At 33.9% G+C, this 17,071-nt stretch overlaps 1 protein-coding gene across 3 annotated transcripts in view; it reads left to right on the forward strand.

The window, feature by feature from the left end:
- The first annotated feature begins 4,292 nt into the window (after nucleotides 1–4,292).
- The window catches only part of LOC129265487 (dynein axonemal heavy chain 6-like), a 77,432-nt gene continuing 64,653 nt past the window's right edge, over nucleotides 4,293–17,071 (forward strand). For 2 of the 3 annotated variants that reach the window (XM_064101973.1, XM_064101974.1), the window contains exons 1-7: nucleotides 4,293–4,392; nucleotides 9,922–10,425; nucleotides 10,897–11,072; nucleotides 12,069–12,463; nucleotides 12,954–13,093; nucleotides 13,955–13,984; nucleotides 16,597–16,755. In XM_064101973.1, the coding sequence (XP_063958043.1) occupies nucleotides 9,976–10,425; nucleotides 10,897–11,072; nucleotides 12,069–12,463; nucleotides 12,954–13,093; nucleotides 13,955–13,984; nucleotides 16,597–16,755 (1,350 nt within the window). In that variant the 5' untranslated portion in view covers nucleotides 4,293–4,392; nucleotides 9,922–9,975. The remainder of the gene's footprint in view (nucleotides 4,393–9,921; nucleotides 10,426–10,896; nucleotides 11,073–12,068; nucleotides 12,464–12,953; nucleotides 13,094–13,954; nucleotides 13,985–16,596; nucleotides 16,756–17,071) is intronic. The other variant, XM_064101975.1, reaches the window with a different exon arrangement.

The following is a 17,071-nucleotide window of genomic DNA, read 5'->3' on the forward strand; positions in this document are numbered from 1 at the left end:
TTGTCAATGAACGTAGTATTGTATCATTATATGAATGGTGTTTTTTGTGAGTAATTATTTCATAGTAGTTTTCAAAATCAGCACTGCTGCTAAATTGAATCGCGCGATGCAGGTGAGACTGCCAGAGGCGCTCCACTTGTTTGTTGAAGGGATGGTCCAGGCTGGAGATATTTATATCTCAATAAATAAAGAAAAATTCACAAAGCAAAATGCTGAAAATTTGATCAAAATTGGATAACAAATAACAAAGTTATTGAATTTTAAAGATTTGCATTATTCCGGTGAAACAGTTCTAGGCATGTCTTTATGAATATTCATTAGGTGGGCTGATGATTTCATACCCCCACTTGTTCTTTGTATTTTATTATATGAAATTAGGTTTATTCATTTTTTTTCTATCAAGAACTAAAACAAATGGATTGACAACTGATTAAGTGTATTAGTTATTTATTGCCTCAACTTATTTCATCATAATGGAGACAAATCATTTACACATGCATGAAAAAATTAAACAATTATGATTTCCTGTAATAACATTAGAAAAATGCTAGTGGGGATGTGACATATTAGCCCACCTAATGAATATTCATGACGATTTGCATATGACTGTTTTCACAAAATATTGATAAACTTTAAAATTCAATAACTTCGTTATTTGTTATCCGATTTTGATAAAATTTTCAGCATTTTGCTCTGTGAATTTTACTTTATATATTAAGATATAAATATTTTCAGCCCGGACCATCCCAATACCATCATAATGGGCCTGTAAAAGTCCAGGCACAAGAAAGAAAGAAAAAAAAAGAAACTGGCATTCATACACACAGTGGCATACCGTGGGTCATATATATATATGTGTGTGTGTGTGTGTATATATATATACATATATATATATATATATGTGTATATGTATATATATATATATATATAAGCATCTTGGTTTTCCACGTATTGGCAATAATAAGACATCAGAAATAAGAAACAAATGACATTCACGAGTAATGCAAGTTTGCAATGCCAACATGTTCTTTATTAACTTTCCAAATTTTTGGTAGAAGGTAGAAGGCAAACTTGCATTACTCGTGAATATTATGAATATTATCATTTGCTTCGCATTTCTGATATCTTATTATTGCCAATACGTGGAAAACCAAGATGCTATATATAATTATAATATATATATATATATATATATATATATATATATATATATATATATATATATATATATATATTATATATATATTATAATTATATATAATAATGATTATATATATATATATATATATATATATATATATATATATATATATATATATATATATATATATATAGTATATATATATATATATATACATACATATATATATATATATTGTGTGTGAGGGTATATGATTATATATATATATTTCTGTATCTCCTTTCTCTCCCCTTCCCATCTCCCCTCTTCCCTCCCCCCCCCTCTCTCCCCCTCTCTCAGCCAATCAGAAAACACCATGTTGATGTATTATGTTTCTTATCTCTCCCTCTCTCTCTCTTTCTTTCAAGTGTAATAGTGTATTTGTTTGTGTTAAATACTCATACCATGGTTGGGTCCAGTGCTCATACCATGAAAAACCTGCCATTTTCTCTTTAAGTAGTGGACCTAGTACAATTGCCAACAGAGGCGTCGATCCTGGGGGGGCAGGGGGGCGATCGCCCCACCCATGAAAATATTGGGGGGGCAAACATGTCGTTTTGCCCCCCCAATAATTCCGGATGTGCAAAAATAAAATAAGATTGTAATGTTCAGCAAGCGAGATTGGGATACACAAATTGTCCTATATTTCAAATCGTGCTCAAAATGTCCGCTTTTGAGATTGGAATATAAAAATTTTCAGCTCGCGCTTCGCGCTCGCATCATTTCTGTAGCAAAAACCCATACTTTTCATGATTAAATACGTGAATAGAATGTCCCGTTTTCAGTTCTAAACCTCAAAAGAACTCCCACGTCGATTTGCAATAATCTTTTGTTGGATATATATCTTGGTTTTTTTTATCAAAAACGTCCATTAAACTAATTTTTTTCAGATCGAAATATCAAAATTTTCAGCTCGAGCTTCGCGCTCGCATCTATTGTTCTTTTAGATACCAATCATTGGTATCAAAAATGCTTACAGTATCAAGCTTTCAGGTCAGAATATATAGAAATTTCAGCTCGCTCTCGGCACTCGCATTATATCTGTTTTGTGAGATATGTATCCTCCTCATGAGTTACTACAAACAGTCCTTAACAGGTACGCTTTTCCTGTTTTAAGGTCAGTACATAAAAAATTTCAGCTCGCGCTTCGCGCTCGCATTAATTTGTTGGTGAGATACGTGTCTGTATTTCATGACTCATATATATATATATATATATATATATATATGCCTATGTGTGTGTGTGTGGGGGGGGGGGGGGGGGGTTGTACGATCGAGCGCCTTCGGAACGTTGTTCATGATTTTGCCCCCCCAATCTGAAAAATGGATCGACGCCCCTGATTGCCAATATTTTGAACGTTGTGTTATGTTATTGCTACTTTTCTTAAATAAAGAAATTATATCATGTTCAATACAAATATTTAGACCTCAAAACAGGAATTTAAGCACTACAAAAACTCATGCTTTATTTGTTTAATGAAACATGCATTCTAGCTTTTATATATATTTATATATATATTATTATTAAGCTAGGATGCATGTTTCATTAAACAAATAAAGCATGAGTGTTTGTATGTACATTGGTATCAAAACAGGACATTGTAGTGCCAAGATACAAACATTCTTCCTACTCCTACCCCAAAAGCTCATTTAACTAATGAGGTGCATTTTCCCACATTTGGCTGGAAAAGGGAGAAAAAAGGAAAAAAAAATAGAAGGAATTGTTAGAGTTGTGTGTGTCATTGTGTGGGGGGGGGGGGGGGGATGTCACATGCCCTATCCCTCTACCCCCTTCATTGATCCACCACTGTGGTTTGAAATTCTTCAAGCATTATTGTTGTCCTTTGCTGTGGGTCATTCGCTTTCACTTTCTCTTTTATTATGAAAGAAAATAAAGGTAAAGGCATGCAGACTAAAATTATCAGAACTTAAATAATAATGAAAAAATAGGCGTACAAAATATAATTACTAGATGAAAGTAAGAAAAATAACATAAAAAAGATTCATGACTGCAAATTTTACCTTATTGCTTGCAATTTTGCCATGCATGTTTGCATCTAAACATTTTTATTTTAATTTTTTTTCTCTTCTTGTTTTCTGAATGGCAACCAGTCAAAACTATTTTCACCTTTCGTACATATTTCCCCCAAATCGGATGTTCATGTATTACCTTTCTTTGCTTTTTTTCTTATTTTTTTCCTCATCCTTTTTTATTTTATTTTTTACTTTACTCTGCTTTCTTCTTTTTGTCTTTTCTTTTTATTTTCACCATTCGATTCCTTCTGTCTTTTCTTTCTTTGTCATATTTTAATTTTTTTCTTCTCTTTCTCTTAGTCTTAATAGCGACAATGTAAGTAATCTTTTTGCACTAAAACAAAACAAAACAACATACACAAATAGTAAAAAATTTAAATTGAAAAAAAAAGGTGGATTCTTCTTTTCTTTGTTCTTTTGTATTTTCTATTCATATCTTTTCAATTTTTTCTTCTCTGTCATTTTTCTATTTTTCTTTCCTTTTCCTTTGTTCTATTTTATTGATTTCTTGTTTTCTCTTATTTCATTTCAATTTCTTTTCCATCTTTTCTTTTATTTCATTTTCTTTCTTTGCTGTTTTAATCCCGGTTTTAATGTTTCTTTCCTTTTCATTTTTTTATTTATTTTCTTTTAAGTCATTTTCTTTAGCAATTTATTTTTTATGTTAATTTTTCCCTTCCCACTTTTATTTCCTTTCTCCTCTACTCCCTATCTTTCCTTGTTCTTTTCCTTGAAAATCTTTGGTTTCTTCTCCATTTTCTTTTCTTTCTACAAATCTCTGGCGACAGTAGTCTAATCGCCATTATTAAACCATGGAGCTACCAACAGAACATGAGATAGAACATAGTCAGAGATATCCTTTCTAAATTTTTTTATATGTACACGTAGTCTTTTACCAGTAATTACAGCAACTATTATTTAAGCATTTGTAAATAAGGTAATGATCTTTTTTATAAATGGATATAAAGATTTAGCTTACATAATTTTGATAAAGGTTTGTATTCTAAATTGATATTTAACCTAATTCTATTATGAAATGTTCTGAAAGTTCACATTAATAAAAACAAACGTTTACAATCAGGCTAGCGTTGTCAAGTTAACTCAAGATGGCGGTCTAAACAACGGTGAGCAAAAGCCGAAGCCGAAGTCGTTTTTTTTTTAGCGATCTTATTCTGAAAGGTAAGCCCGTGTTTTTTTTTCAATATGGCCAGAGTGGTAAATTATGTTTATTTTAATAGAAGTTGTGAGGAATTCGACGTCGAGTCAAAATAGGATCATGTAATTATGTGCGAGATCATCCTGCACTCAGTGTCGGTGAATTAACGGAACGGCAAAGCAAAGGACTATCGACCCGCACGTTCGGGGTAGCATGATGTCGATGATTGAAGACGTTCGATGGAAACATTACTTGCGCCGCGCCAATTTATAATGGGGGGACCTAACTTAAAGCTACGCACTTTGTTTACAAACGATAAAAATTGTGCCAATTTTAATATTTTGACAAATTATCTTTCACTAATTTGTGGCAAACATTCTAAAGCAAAGATCATAAACCAAGAAGAAAATCCGGACACTTATGACTTAATATTTTTTACACCTGAATTATTGAAACCTTCTTTTTTTCTCTTTGGATTACAATGAAAATATGAATTCAATATAGTTGTAATCATCTTCTAAGTTCTATTTTTGTTCTCTATAATATTTCCTAACATTTTGCAATAAAAATTTATTATACTTCGCTTATGAATTTTTCCAAATGACTTTCTAAAATTGATCGTCCGGACACACAACCTGTCTGGACACACAACAACTGGGTAGGCCTATATAGTTTAGGATGGGGGGTCGGGTGTCCGGACACTTTATGTTTCTGAAGCCTTCTTTTTTGTCATTTGGATTACACTAAAAATATGAATTCAATAGTTGTAATCATCTCCTATTTTGTTCTCTATAATGTTTCCTAACATTTTGTACTAAAAATTGATGAAAATTCGCTTGTAAATTTTTCCAAATGACTTTCTAAAGTTATCATGCAAAAAATAGTATTTCCTGTGCCTCAATTCTTTAAATATCTTCATATTATTATAGGAAAATATGAAATTAAAGTGAATGTAACTCCAAAATTCCAAACAGTTGTGGGTTTTCTCTGCATTTAGAGATTAACTGCAGCCTCTGTAAAAATTGAATAGGAATCGTTCGTCACTCTGCACTCAGAAAGAAAGAAAGAATGAAAGAAAAGAAAGAAAAGAAAATAAAAGAAAAGAAAAGAAAAGAAAAGAAAAGAAAAGAAAAGAAAGAAAGAAAGAAAGAAAAAAAGAAAGAAAGGAAAAAAGTTCAAACTTTAAGGAAACCAAAAAAAAATCAAATCATCTAACAAAAATCTTAATGATATTTGTTTTTTTTTAATATATTTTAAAAATTGTCAGAAAACTAAAATATTTTAGAAATGAATAAAATTTCAAAGTGAAACATTGTCAAACTTAAAAATTAGATGAAACATCACACACAGGCATCTCTCCTCCCATTACAAGTTTGCACCGATCACAACAAGACTCGAAACGAAAGCTGAAACTACGAGATCTAGTGATGAAAACTCAGTAACTTGCTCCTCTGATTACATCACCAAATTAGTAATCTGAGAAAAAATAAATAATCATAAAAATTTCCCACCGATATTGTGATTATTTTGGTGGAAAAACTTATTATCATGTGAGATTGTTTGCACCATTGAGAATCTGCACCGATCCTACATGCCTAGCTAGTAGCCTGCCACACACAGGCAGGAGGCCAGTGCAGGCCACTTGCATGCAGCAGCTAGTAGGGGAGATCGGGGTTAGTTGGAACGCGGGTAAGTTGAAACATTGTAATTTTCTTTAACGCCTTTAAATGAATTAATGCAATACTGCCCTCAATTTATTACTATTATCAACAGCCATCCACCATAATACAAACAACACATGTGCAACAAGCCTGGTGAAGTTAGAAAGGAATTTTTGTCTTTTTACCTTCTGAGTAATTTTTTTCTCTTTCAGAAATGTTGTATTTCAGAAACGTTTATAGATCAAGTTGACCTGTTTGGGGGTATAATGGACAATTGTACCAAGCTACAAAATAAGGTTATTAATATGCCATGGTGAAGATAATTTTTTATGCTGTAAGCTTATAAATGTCAAATGGGCTTCTGGGGTTAGTTGGAACAAAATTGAAGGGGCTAGTTGGAACATGTTCCAACTTACCCAAAACATAATTATGAATAAAAACATTGGATATGAGAAAAAAATGTACACAGTATTTCACAATCTTCTGAACATGTATACTACCATGCTTGTTTTGTTTCTCAGTTGGGTCTGAGTGTGCATTTAAGGCCTATTGTAGGCCCCTAATGCAATATTAACCCTTATCAAACTGGGAGGGGGAGTCAATTTGAGCCCCCCCCTGGACAAATTTCGTCACTACGCCGGCGTGCAAAATTTTTCGACCGCACCGCTCGCTGACTTTTTACTTTAAAGTCTTGCGCATCTTTTGAGAGCAAATTTGCAATGCCTGGGTGCGCAGTTTAAAAATTATGCAACATTTTGTACGTGCATGTCGGACCCAAAATTGCTCAAAAACGTGATTCCTTGTACAAGGTCAATGATTATTTTTACTTTTGTTGGTTCAAATGGATTTATTTTATGCTATTTATGATCCCAAAATAGTCCCCAACAAAGTTCATCGGTAAAACAATAAAAAACAAATGTTCGAAAAAACAAAGAAATACAAATTAAAAAAACAAAAAATACATAAGAAATTATATTTTTTGCAATTGTTTGTGGATATTTGTTATAAAGGTAAAAATTGATACTCTCACCAAAAATTAGCATTCTACTAGCTTAATAAATAGAGTTAAAGGCAAAAACATACAAAAAAATATACAAATTTAGGGCAAATTTCATATGCTTATTTGCATAATTAATTAATTAAAAAATATAAACAATTAATTTTTGTCATGTAAATTTGATGCAGAAGTACATGAAATTGCTGATAGTATACTTAATTGCATGTAAAATCAAACACACAAATAAGTGGGATTCTACTACATAGTCGGCTTCCGTGAGTGGCTATATAATAGAACACATAAAGTTCAACATATCCACTTTTAATATTTTGAACTTGAAATAAATAAAGCAAATAGGCTAAAACCATGTAATAATACGGTTGTAAGTAGTTTTTAAAAGTATAATTCTTAATTTACCATGCAGTGTTCCAACATACCCTGTATCGGGGTAAGTTGAAACGCTTGCGATGGTCTTGTTCAAGGTGGATTTTTTCAGTAACCATCATAGAGTTAAACATTTTATGGGGTACATTTGAAGCCCTTAGATATATGCTTCAAGCTGATATATTGATTGTATCTCAAATAAAATCTATTTGGATTTTACAGCCATTTTTGTCAAAAATGTTCCAACTAACCCTGATCTCCCCTACATGTACATGTACGTATGCTGACTTTGCATGTGTGTGTGTTTGTGCGTAGAAAGCCGTAAATCAAAGAAAATACATACGTAACTATTTGTTTGCAATATTGGATGGTAGCAAGAAAATCACTGCAGAACTTGCAAAAGTTTACAGTAATCGATTTTATTATTGTCTCTGCTTCGTCATCTGTTGATTATTTGATGAAAATTCTTTTTTTTTCTATGTTCTTATTATATTTTGTTCAATATTGTGAAATACACTTGTACAAGACAAATAAGCTTCCCAGGAAGGGGTTGTCTGGACGCCGGAACAAAGGAGCAAAATACAGGACGATCACGGGAAATACAGGATGTCTGGTCACCCTGGGCACAATGCTAGACTGATAAATAGGTTTATTTCTGTCAGGAATATGCTCCGCTCAGATTTCGTCTGGCTCCGCGGCATCCCCTCCGTCAATAGACCGATGATGGCCATTGGGCTCGTAATGGTGGAGCAAACAACCGCTGCTTTATTAAGTTACTAGAGTCTACAGCGTCTATGGCATGCTGGAGAAAGGGTACGCTTTTGCACCCTCCTCGATTACTCCTAAATTTTGCTTTTTGATGGGGTAAAAGTGAAGAAATAATAAAGATAAATTTATATTAAATACATTCAGCTTACCATCACCTTTCCGAAAAATATGCCGGAAAATAGTGAATTTTGATGACAAACAGGTCAGGATCAGCCAGGGCCAGGTTCTTCCTCGATCACTTGATCGCCGTCGATATCAGCGCAGCTACAGCTGAGCGTACGAACGTGACAGCCAATCCGCTGGCGCGTCCATATGCTCAGCTGTAGCTGATGGCAATCGAAGAAGAACCTGGCTGATCCCGATCTGTTTGTCGTAAAAATTCGCTATTTTTCAGAAAGGTGGCAAGCTGATTGTATTTGATATAAATTTATCTTTATTATTTCTTACTTTTCCCCCATCATAAAGCAATATTTAGGAGTAGTTTAATCGAGGAGGGTGCAAAAGCGTACCCTTTCTCCAGCATGCCATGCCAGCATGTCCTAAGTTTTAATACACAGACGGATGTCTACCATTGGTACCTCAGGCTTAGGTAGGCATGGCCATAGCGCGCTCTCGCGGATGTGCACAAAATTTGTAGGCGCATCTGTTTGCTTGCCAACGCGCTGATGCCAATATCGTTGCGTATCGCTAACGTTAAAGTCTATGGCAGGACGGAAGAAATAAGAATTCTCCATTTCATCCTCTGTGTTTGTACAGTGCATACATGTATGGCGGCATCGTAACTGGTTAGATTTTAGCTAGATTTTGATAGCAAATTTAGCTTCGAAATCCAACGTAATCCACTCAAAAGAAGCTCAAAGCTATCAATGATTCAGAGAATCCGATACCTCATTTTACGTTTCACCACATTTTTTTGCATTTTATAAATTTTTGGTGCGAATTGGTCCAAATTTATGGATCGTTTTCAAAACTTGAATTGATGAAGTTTTGATGTGTGGCCGTATGAGACCTGTGCAGGGCATCGCCCTATGCATACTGAAGTCATAGATATAGGCTTGCATGATGAAGTTCATGGATTTTCATGGATTTTCGCTGACGCGCGGCGGGATGTTTACACACCAAACATGTATATTATGTCATTTACGTGCGTGCGCACATCCGTGTAATGTAAGCTTAACGAGGTACCATTTCTTTTACCGGTATGTATTTTTGGCACATGAACATGATATATTTGGCTACTTTTTCAGAAGTTATATGGAATTTCTGTAACTTTTAAGTAATCTTATTATTTTTATGTGTTTTTTTAATGACAAATTAAGAGCTTTCTAAATTTTGTTGTCCTACCTAGCTCAGGTGATGGTTCGTGAAGGCTCCACTACTTTTCACTACTGCTACACTTAGCTACACCTACCCAAACCAAAAATAGCAAAACGATCCTGATCTAAAGGCTGTTTCAGTCTGCTCTGGCTATGATTTATTGTTGAGTTGATTCTTTTGCTATGCAGAATACATGGTCTAGGGATGATCTCTAGAAGATCCATTAATGTAGATAAAAGAGAAGTCAAAGATAAAGACAGAGTGAAGACCAAGGGTTCTGATAAAAATATTTAGCCATATATGAAAAAGAAAATAAAATTGAGGGGGGAATGCCCCCTTAAGGGCCATGTATATGTAAAATCCTGGAAATACTTCTGATTTATTATTTAGAAATTATAAAAGCAATTTTTGAAATCCCTTTACAGGAATGTGATGCAATTTTCTAAAAATGAAGAGAGAAGACTAGTCAGCAAAGCACAATGGCATCGTTGAATTATACCTCCTCCTATGATGACACAAGCGATGATTCCCAATCTCCTCTGAAAGGCAGGAGTTCCCGTGAAGAAAGCCCTCAGTCTCAGGGAGAACTTATCATAGTGTCGGAGACCGATGCCAGGAGCTCCAAGAGTGCTCCTGCAGCCTTGCAGACTGGCTCCTTGGATGACTACTCCCTACTGCTCCAGGAGCACAATCTATCCTCACCTCAAAAGCCGGTCACCCCTACCACACCTGTCACCAAGCCCACCACGAAGCAGAAGACAGTGCACTTTGAGACAGAACCAGAGTTCTTTGAGCCAACCTCAAGGGCCAGGAAGAAAAGTCTGGATCTGAAAGCAAGGCTGTATGATAGGCCGCAGGATGCTCAGGTGTTCCAGACAATGAGACAAGGCCAACAGAATGGCCATACTAATGCTCTCAAAAATAAACAGGTATATGTTTCCAGGTGTTATAGTTTGTGGTCTTATAAAGAGTACAAAAACAGAAAAAAAATAAAACTGAAGTAAGAGTTTTTGAAAAGATGAATGAATGGGGAGGGGGGGGGGGGGGTGGAGACGAGGATATGAAATGTGAAATAGAGTTGCCATCACTTTATAAAACCCCTTAGAAATAACCTTTATCATTTGATGGCCTACACATATATTAGCAACAACATATAGGCTGTATGTTCATTTTGAAGGTATTTTTCCATTACAATGTACTAAGGTTATCAGTTTATTTTAAATGCATTTGAATTGGGGTAGATAATAATTTGTTTGGCACTTCATATGGATGTTTGAATATATGCAGGTGGGCTTGCGAGGTAATAAAAGCAACCAATCTATTCACAGTACAGCAGATTTTATAGATATATTGCTATAACTATATGTTAAAGAAATAATGCTATGTTCTAATTTTTACAGGGTGCACCGCTTCCTCCAATACCAAGACCTCCATCAGGTAGCAGAGTATCTGGTCCTGGTAACACCATTAGGACCACGTTCTTCAAGAGGGATCAGACAAGAATCAGGGTTAGACGTCAGATGGCAAAGAAGAAGGAGAGTGAGGAAGGGGTGCAGAAAGTACCCGAAAGCCCAAAGTAAGTCTTGTTTGTAAACCAATTCGATGATTATAATATGTAACTAGGGACTTTTTGCACAGCAATCCGGAATGAATCCTACATCCCACAAATTTTCTTAGAAAATGCAAGTCAAGTCACAAAGAAGTTCTTGTCAAGGGTCTGTGAATCAAGACAGCAGATTTGTCTTTGGACAAACGACGTAGCTGTACCGGTATTTGCAATTTTTTTGTAAGTTCAGAAAATTTGGATGAAAATGCTGTTCCGATTGACCGACCGTTGACAAAGACTATTATGATTTGACTTGCATTTTCAAAGGAATTTGTGTGTTGTAGGATTCATTTCACGTCGCTTTGTGAAAAATCCCTACTGACGTAATGACTCGGCAATGATAAATCTATATGTCACAAGGAAAAGAAGCTGTTTCCAGTAAAGATGATTTGGTCTTTGATTAAAGTGTTATTAATTTTTCTGTTAAGTCCATATTTCAACATCTTATCTCAGTTTCTGCAACAATAAGTAGGCCTATACTGTCATTTGATTCTTTGCACTGGCACTTTCCCATTGCAAAATTGGGTAGTCTTCACACAGTATTATGATTATTGATCTTACTTCAAATAATTCATTTGTTTTTCCTAATTTTCATTAAAACTAACATTTATCCACTATGTATGAAAAATGTTAATTAATATGAATGAGAAATTGTTTGTTTTATTCTTGAAATCTTAAATATGAAAAAATAATAATGAATGTAAATGAGAAATCATTTGTTATGTTCTTGAAATCCTAAAAAAAACTTATGCAATAACAATACAATGACATGGTTGGATCGCCCATTTCAAAGCTGCTTGCTTAACTGCTTGGTTCTTTTATGTTGTATGATAACAATTATATATATTAAAAATTAATAAAGCAAAATGGAGTGACTTCATCAAACTACGTTTACAAATTTAATTTTAATAAAGTTAAACAAAAAGAAGGAAATGTTCTAACAATTGAAAAAATTATTTTCAATAGGGATATAGGAAAAGATCATCTGGTAACTCATGACATGCCTGATGATCATCCAGCAAAGACTACCCAAAAGCCCCCTGTACCCACTGTGGCAGCTCCAGATAGTATCATCGAGTACAGGGAATCCCCTCTCCATGACCCTGCAGATGTCAGAGATCATGAAAGGAGTGCCCCAAGACTCTCAGAAAGCAGACAGCTTGATACAGCAGGAATGGAATCATCCATTGCTCCTCTCTCACCCCTGATGCAGCTTGCCAAAAAGGAGTTTACCCCTGACCCCTCAGAGGGGTCTGTGAAGAGCCAAGATGCTACCCCCAGGAACATGTCTCCTACAGGTTCTCAAGCAGATGCAAGTGCAGTACTGACATATCTACAGACAAATCTCTATGACAACACAGGTAACTCTGCAGATTGGTAGTAAAATATACTGTCCAGGGACTCTCATGGCTACAATTCTCAGAGAAAAGTATAGAAATATCTATTTGAGATTGAAATAATAACTGTCAGTATTATTACAATATGAAACATCTGTACCACTATTTACCTATACAAATATCAACGTTATAAATTGAATATTTGGATAAGTGAAGGCATTTTTTAAAAGAATAGATCATAGGCCTCTATATTACATCTTCTATGTTGACTTTTGCCTAACTTAAAAAATTCATGTGAACTAGAGGAGATTTAATTTTGCCATATTCACCTGTATTTTAGTCCATAGCTCAGTGTGATAAAGTCTAGTGCCCTCAAGCTGCTCTGTTCACTGGCAAACCATGTGACTTCATTTAGAAATCATATAAAACATTTCTATCTAGATTTCTCCAATTTTCTGAAATCTTGATCATAACTATTGATTTATGGTAAATATCCTTATTTTGATTTACATAGCCCCTGCTGTGGACAGCCTTAGCTATCATATTAGGAAGATGCGCCGTGATCTAGGTCTTGTTATAGACCTTCCTCGTCATGGACCAGGGGTCAAGGAGGTCATTCCTACTCTTGAGATGAAGTTACAAGAGCCAGAGAAGGTAATTCATCATAAAATCTTTATTTTATTGTCAATTGTTTGCTGTTATATTGCCTTTCTGAAATTCACTGGAAAGTGATTAACAAGTTACTTTGAATATAAAAATTAAGTTTTTCGCAATTTGTGGTGTAATATTGTAATGCCCCCCCCCAAAAAAAAAATTGTAGCCCTGCCAAGAGCAAACCCCTACATTAAAGATAATTGCAAAACAATAAATTTGTATTTTCACTTTTCAGATGTTTTAATTAAGATAAAAATGTTTGAATTGCAACATTTGTATTGCTGATTTCAATCTATAGGACTCTGAGCCATGAATATATGAAAGAAGGCAATTTTATTATACCAGGGGCGGATCCAGGATTTTCCAAAAAGGGGGAGGGGCACATTTTCTTGAGGAAAAATTTGACAAGCAAAAAAAAAAAAGGTCCTCACTTTTAAAGGGGGGGGGGGGCAAACTTCTGTTTTGACAGCATTTTTATATTACAAATTTTAATTGTGCCTCTCAAAAGGGGGGGGGGGGGCACGTGTCGGCTTTGCCCCCCCCCCCCTGAATCCGCCATTGCCTCATACTTTCATTCTATGAGCAGAGTTACAGCAAACGTGAAATAAATATGTCAATTTCATAATTAAATGCTGATTTTTTTCTGTAATTCTAGTTTATATTTAAAACAAAAAGAAGAAAGATAGTAAACCTGTAAAAAACAAGCTGTAATACCTATTTGGTGACAACGATCCATTCAATAGAAGTGTGATTATGTGTGATTTAGTGCTATATTGTAATATACATGTACATAGTTTAACCATACTTCAGACAATCTTGTATTTACCTCATGTGCTTGAAATGTAATATCATACAACTCAGACCCAGGATGGTGTGCGAGAATATTTAGAGGTACAGTATAAAGTGATATGCTGTTATCCCTAATAGCTAGTCCCTTTAACTTTGTTATTTCTTGACTCAGTGTTATGAAGAGGTGTGATTGATCCAATCAGTCTCAATCATGGAAAGCCATAATATCAATGTCATTGTTCTTTATTAAAGTGTGTCTCCACTGTTGACAAAAGGAAGAGATTTTACTTATTGGTCTAAACAGTGCTGCTTTCAAGATAATTCTGTTTTAGCGTTCCATAGTTGAGATTGATTGAATCAATCACAGCTCTATGTTAGAAGTTTTCTTGTCCTGCGTCGTGTACTGCTTGTAAGACAATAGAATGTTGCAATCCACTAAAAAAATGCTAATTTTCTAATTGAAAATGAATCATCATTACCACCAAGGAATTTTGGTAAAGTAGGGAATATTTTATAAGATAGATTTAAAAAATCTATGAAATTGATCAGTAGATATTTGAAAATTGTGCAACATTCTTTTGTTTGTTTTTGGTTTGTTTCTATCTTGACTCCTCTATTATGTACATGTAGTTTAGTTAGACACTTGCTCTATTTATAAAATTATATATAGTGTGATTGTAGAGATTTTTTGGACTGTTTGTTGCTGTCTCTAGCATTTGATTTAGATAGAAAGAATGTAGCATTTAGTTATGCTTTTCCCAAATCACCAACTCGAAATCTAAATTCATTTGTATTTTAAAGTTTTTAATTTAGTTCAATTTTTATTTTGAAGTTGCAAAGAATTGGTGGTTAATGATCTATTTATTTGAAGTTGTTTTATAGAATATTACATGAAAATTGAGCTTGGTTTTTCAGATGAATCTCATCATTTCCGTCCTAGTTAGGTCATGGACCTATTACAAATGAACATTCAACGAATCCCCTCCTTTCGGCCGAAGACCGTCACCGCTAATCCTTTTATAAACAGAGCTCTGTTGAAGTATATTCTATGTTTTCTTTCTTCCTTGGCGTATTCTTTTCAATTCTCTTTTTCAACGCTCTTTCCTTTTTTCTCTTCTTGAAAAGTGGTTCATAAGGTAGTTTGAAACCCTTGAGTTTCCATTGGAATCCAATGGTATTTCAGATACATGTAAATTTGTAATGAGTGGTATTTCATTATTCAATATGTATTATATAAATTAGTGTTTTTATATTTTTTCTGGAAAGAGGCTGCGTACTATCTTCAAAGTTACCTGAATCATACTTTCAGCTTATGCAAAATACTCGCAAATACAGAACATTTAAAGAAAGGTTCTTTTGCTTCATTCCTAGGAACATAGAGACAAAGATTTAATGTCTTGGTCATTATATTGACGTTTGAACTTTTCATGACTGAATTATTGTTTTGAATACTTCATGATGAAAAGTAAGCAGTAAACGATAGTCTCAATTTCAAAACAGCCTTAATAATGATGAAGATATTTTACCTGCCACAAAAGTTATTTTAGTTCAATTATAAATATGGAGTGATGATCTTGAAAACAAAATAGATGTCAACTCTTTTCAAAAAATCAAAGGAGCAAAACAAAAAATAAAGTTTAGTTTTTGTTGTGATCGAGTCTCAATTTTGAGAAGGAACTACATTAAACTGATTGGGAAAGGCTGTTTATGAATCCACACAGGAATTTGTGTTTGCTGTAAGGTATTGGAATCATCAAAATGATAATTAAGTGTCTCAGTTCTGCTGAGAGTCACATGCACTGCACAAATATAAAACATGTTATGAGACTTTACAAAATGGTCGCCTTAACTGTTTCAGATTTATTTTCTGAGGTCATATATGTGAAGGCAATGACAGAGATTACCTTTGCAGAGGAATACTATGAAAGGAATTTCATTTTTTTCATCTTTTTCCTACATGTAGCTCATTTCCCTTCAATCTAGTAGTTTTACTTTCAATGAAGTGCAACCACTAAAACTTGTCAGAATTGTTCATAGCTTCTCATGTTTATCATTTATTAGGGAGAGATCTACCTCTTACATTTTGTTTGCATTCCACTTTATTTTCCATTTGTGTACAGAATGTAGACAGATTATATTAGTTTCTCTAGATTGATACTTACTAAAAGATTTCAGTTGTCTGGCCCTTTCCTTGCATTTTTTATTAGACCCTTATCCTTATAGTTTGTAGATTGATTTTTCTTGCTGGTATTAAGAATGAAAATGAGAATATAGAAGAAAATGGTATTCACTTTATTTTATACTTTTTAAGGCTATCTATTGTTTCAATGTACAGTGGTGATAATTGTCAAATTAAAAATTTTAAAAACATTTTAACTTCATTTGGAGCCCGTTATTGGTATTATGGTAACTTAACCATTCTGTTACTGCATGTACCATGAAAACCTTGTTTTTTCATTGACTGCTGAGCCCTGTAACTACGGTACTTACAAATTGCCTTAGTTTATTTCTTTCTGAAGTGGGTCCCATATATTATTCAGTATTTTTTAATTTGCCAAGAAAAAAAACTTATGATCAAATTATTTAGATTACCCGGTAATTCTATATACTAAATGCCATCATTGTGGTCATTATACATGTATATTTCATATTATTATACAATATTTTTGTGCAAAATTATCTATATTGTGATATTTTGATTTCTAAATTTACAGGAAATTCCAAAGAACAAGTCACAGTTTGTCTATGCATTACCCCGAAATCGGCATGATCAAAGAGGGCGCTACAACCCTTATGATCTCCAAGTTGTTTCACCTAACGAGGCCAGAACATCCAAACTTCACTTTACTGCCAGCGCAACTTTTGTTACATTGGTGAGTGAGTGATAGAGAATGTAAGAGATTGAAATTCAATGTATGGTAGAAATTTGTGAAGATCCATGTTTTAAATGTCTCTTTGAGATATGATCACCTTTTTGAAGGGATACAAGATGGACAGTTCATCAGAAAAGAATTTGATATGTTTGATTAAGTCGGAAAGATTGTTTTGATGACGTTGTACTTTATATGTCTCCAATTTATATGATACATGTATGATGATATGATTATAATACGTTAAATGTTGTTAGATTCACTTGGCAAAATGTCATATGATCTTAATATCACATATTCTTTTTCTATTGGTGGTTTT

This window comes from Lytechinus pictus, chromosome 7 (assembly GCF_037042905.1).
Source record: "Lytechinus pictus isolate F3 Inbred chromosome 7, Lp3.0, whole genome shotgun sequence".
Classification (NCBI taxonomy): Eukaryota; Metazoa; Echinodermata; class Echinoidea; order Temnopleuroida; family Toxopneustidae; genus Lytechinus; species Lytechinus pictus.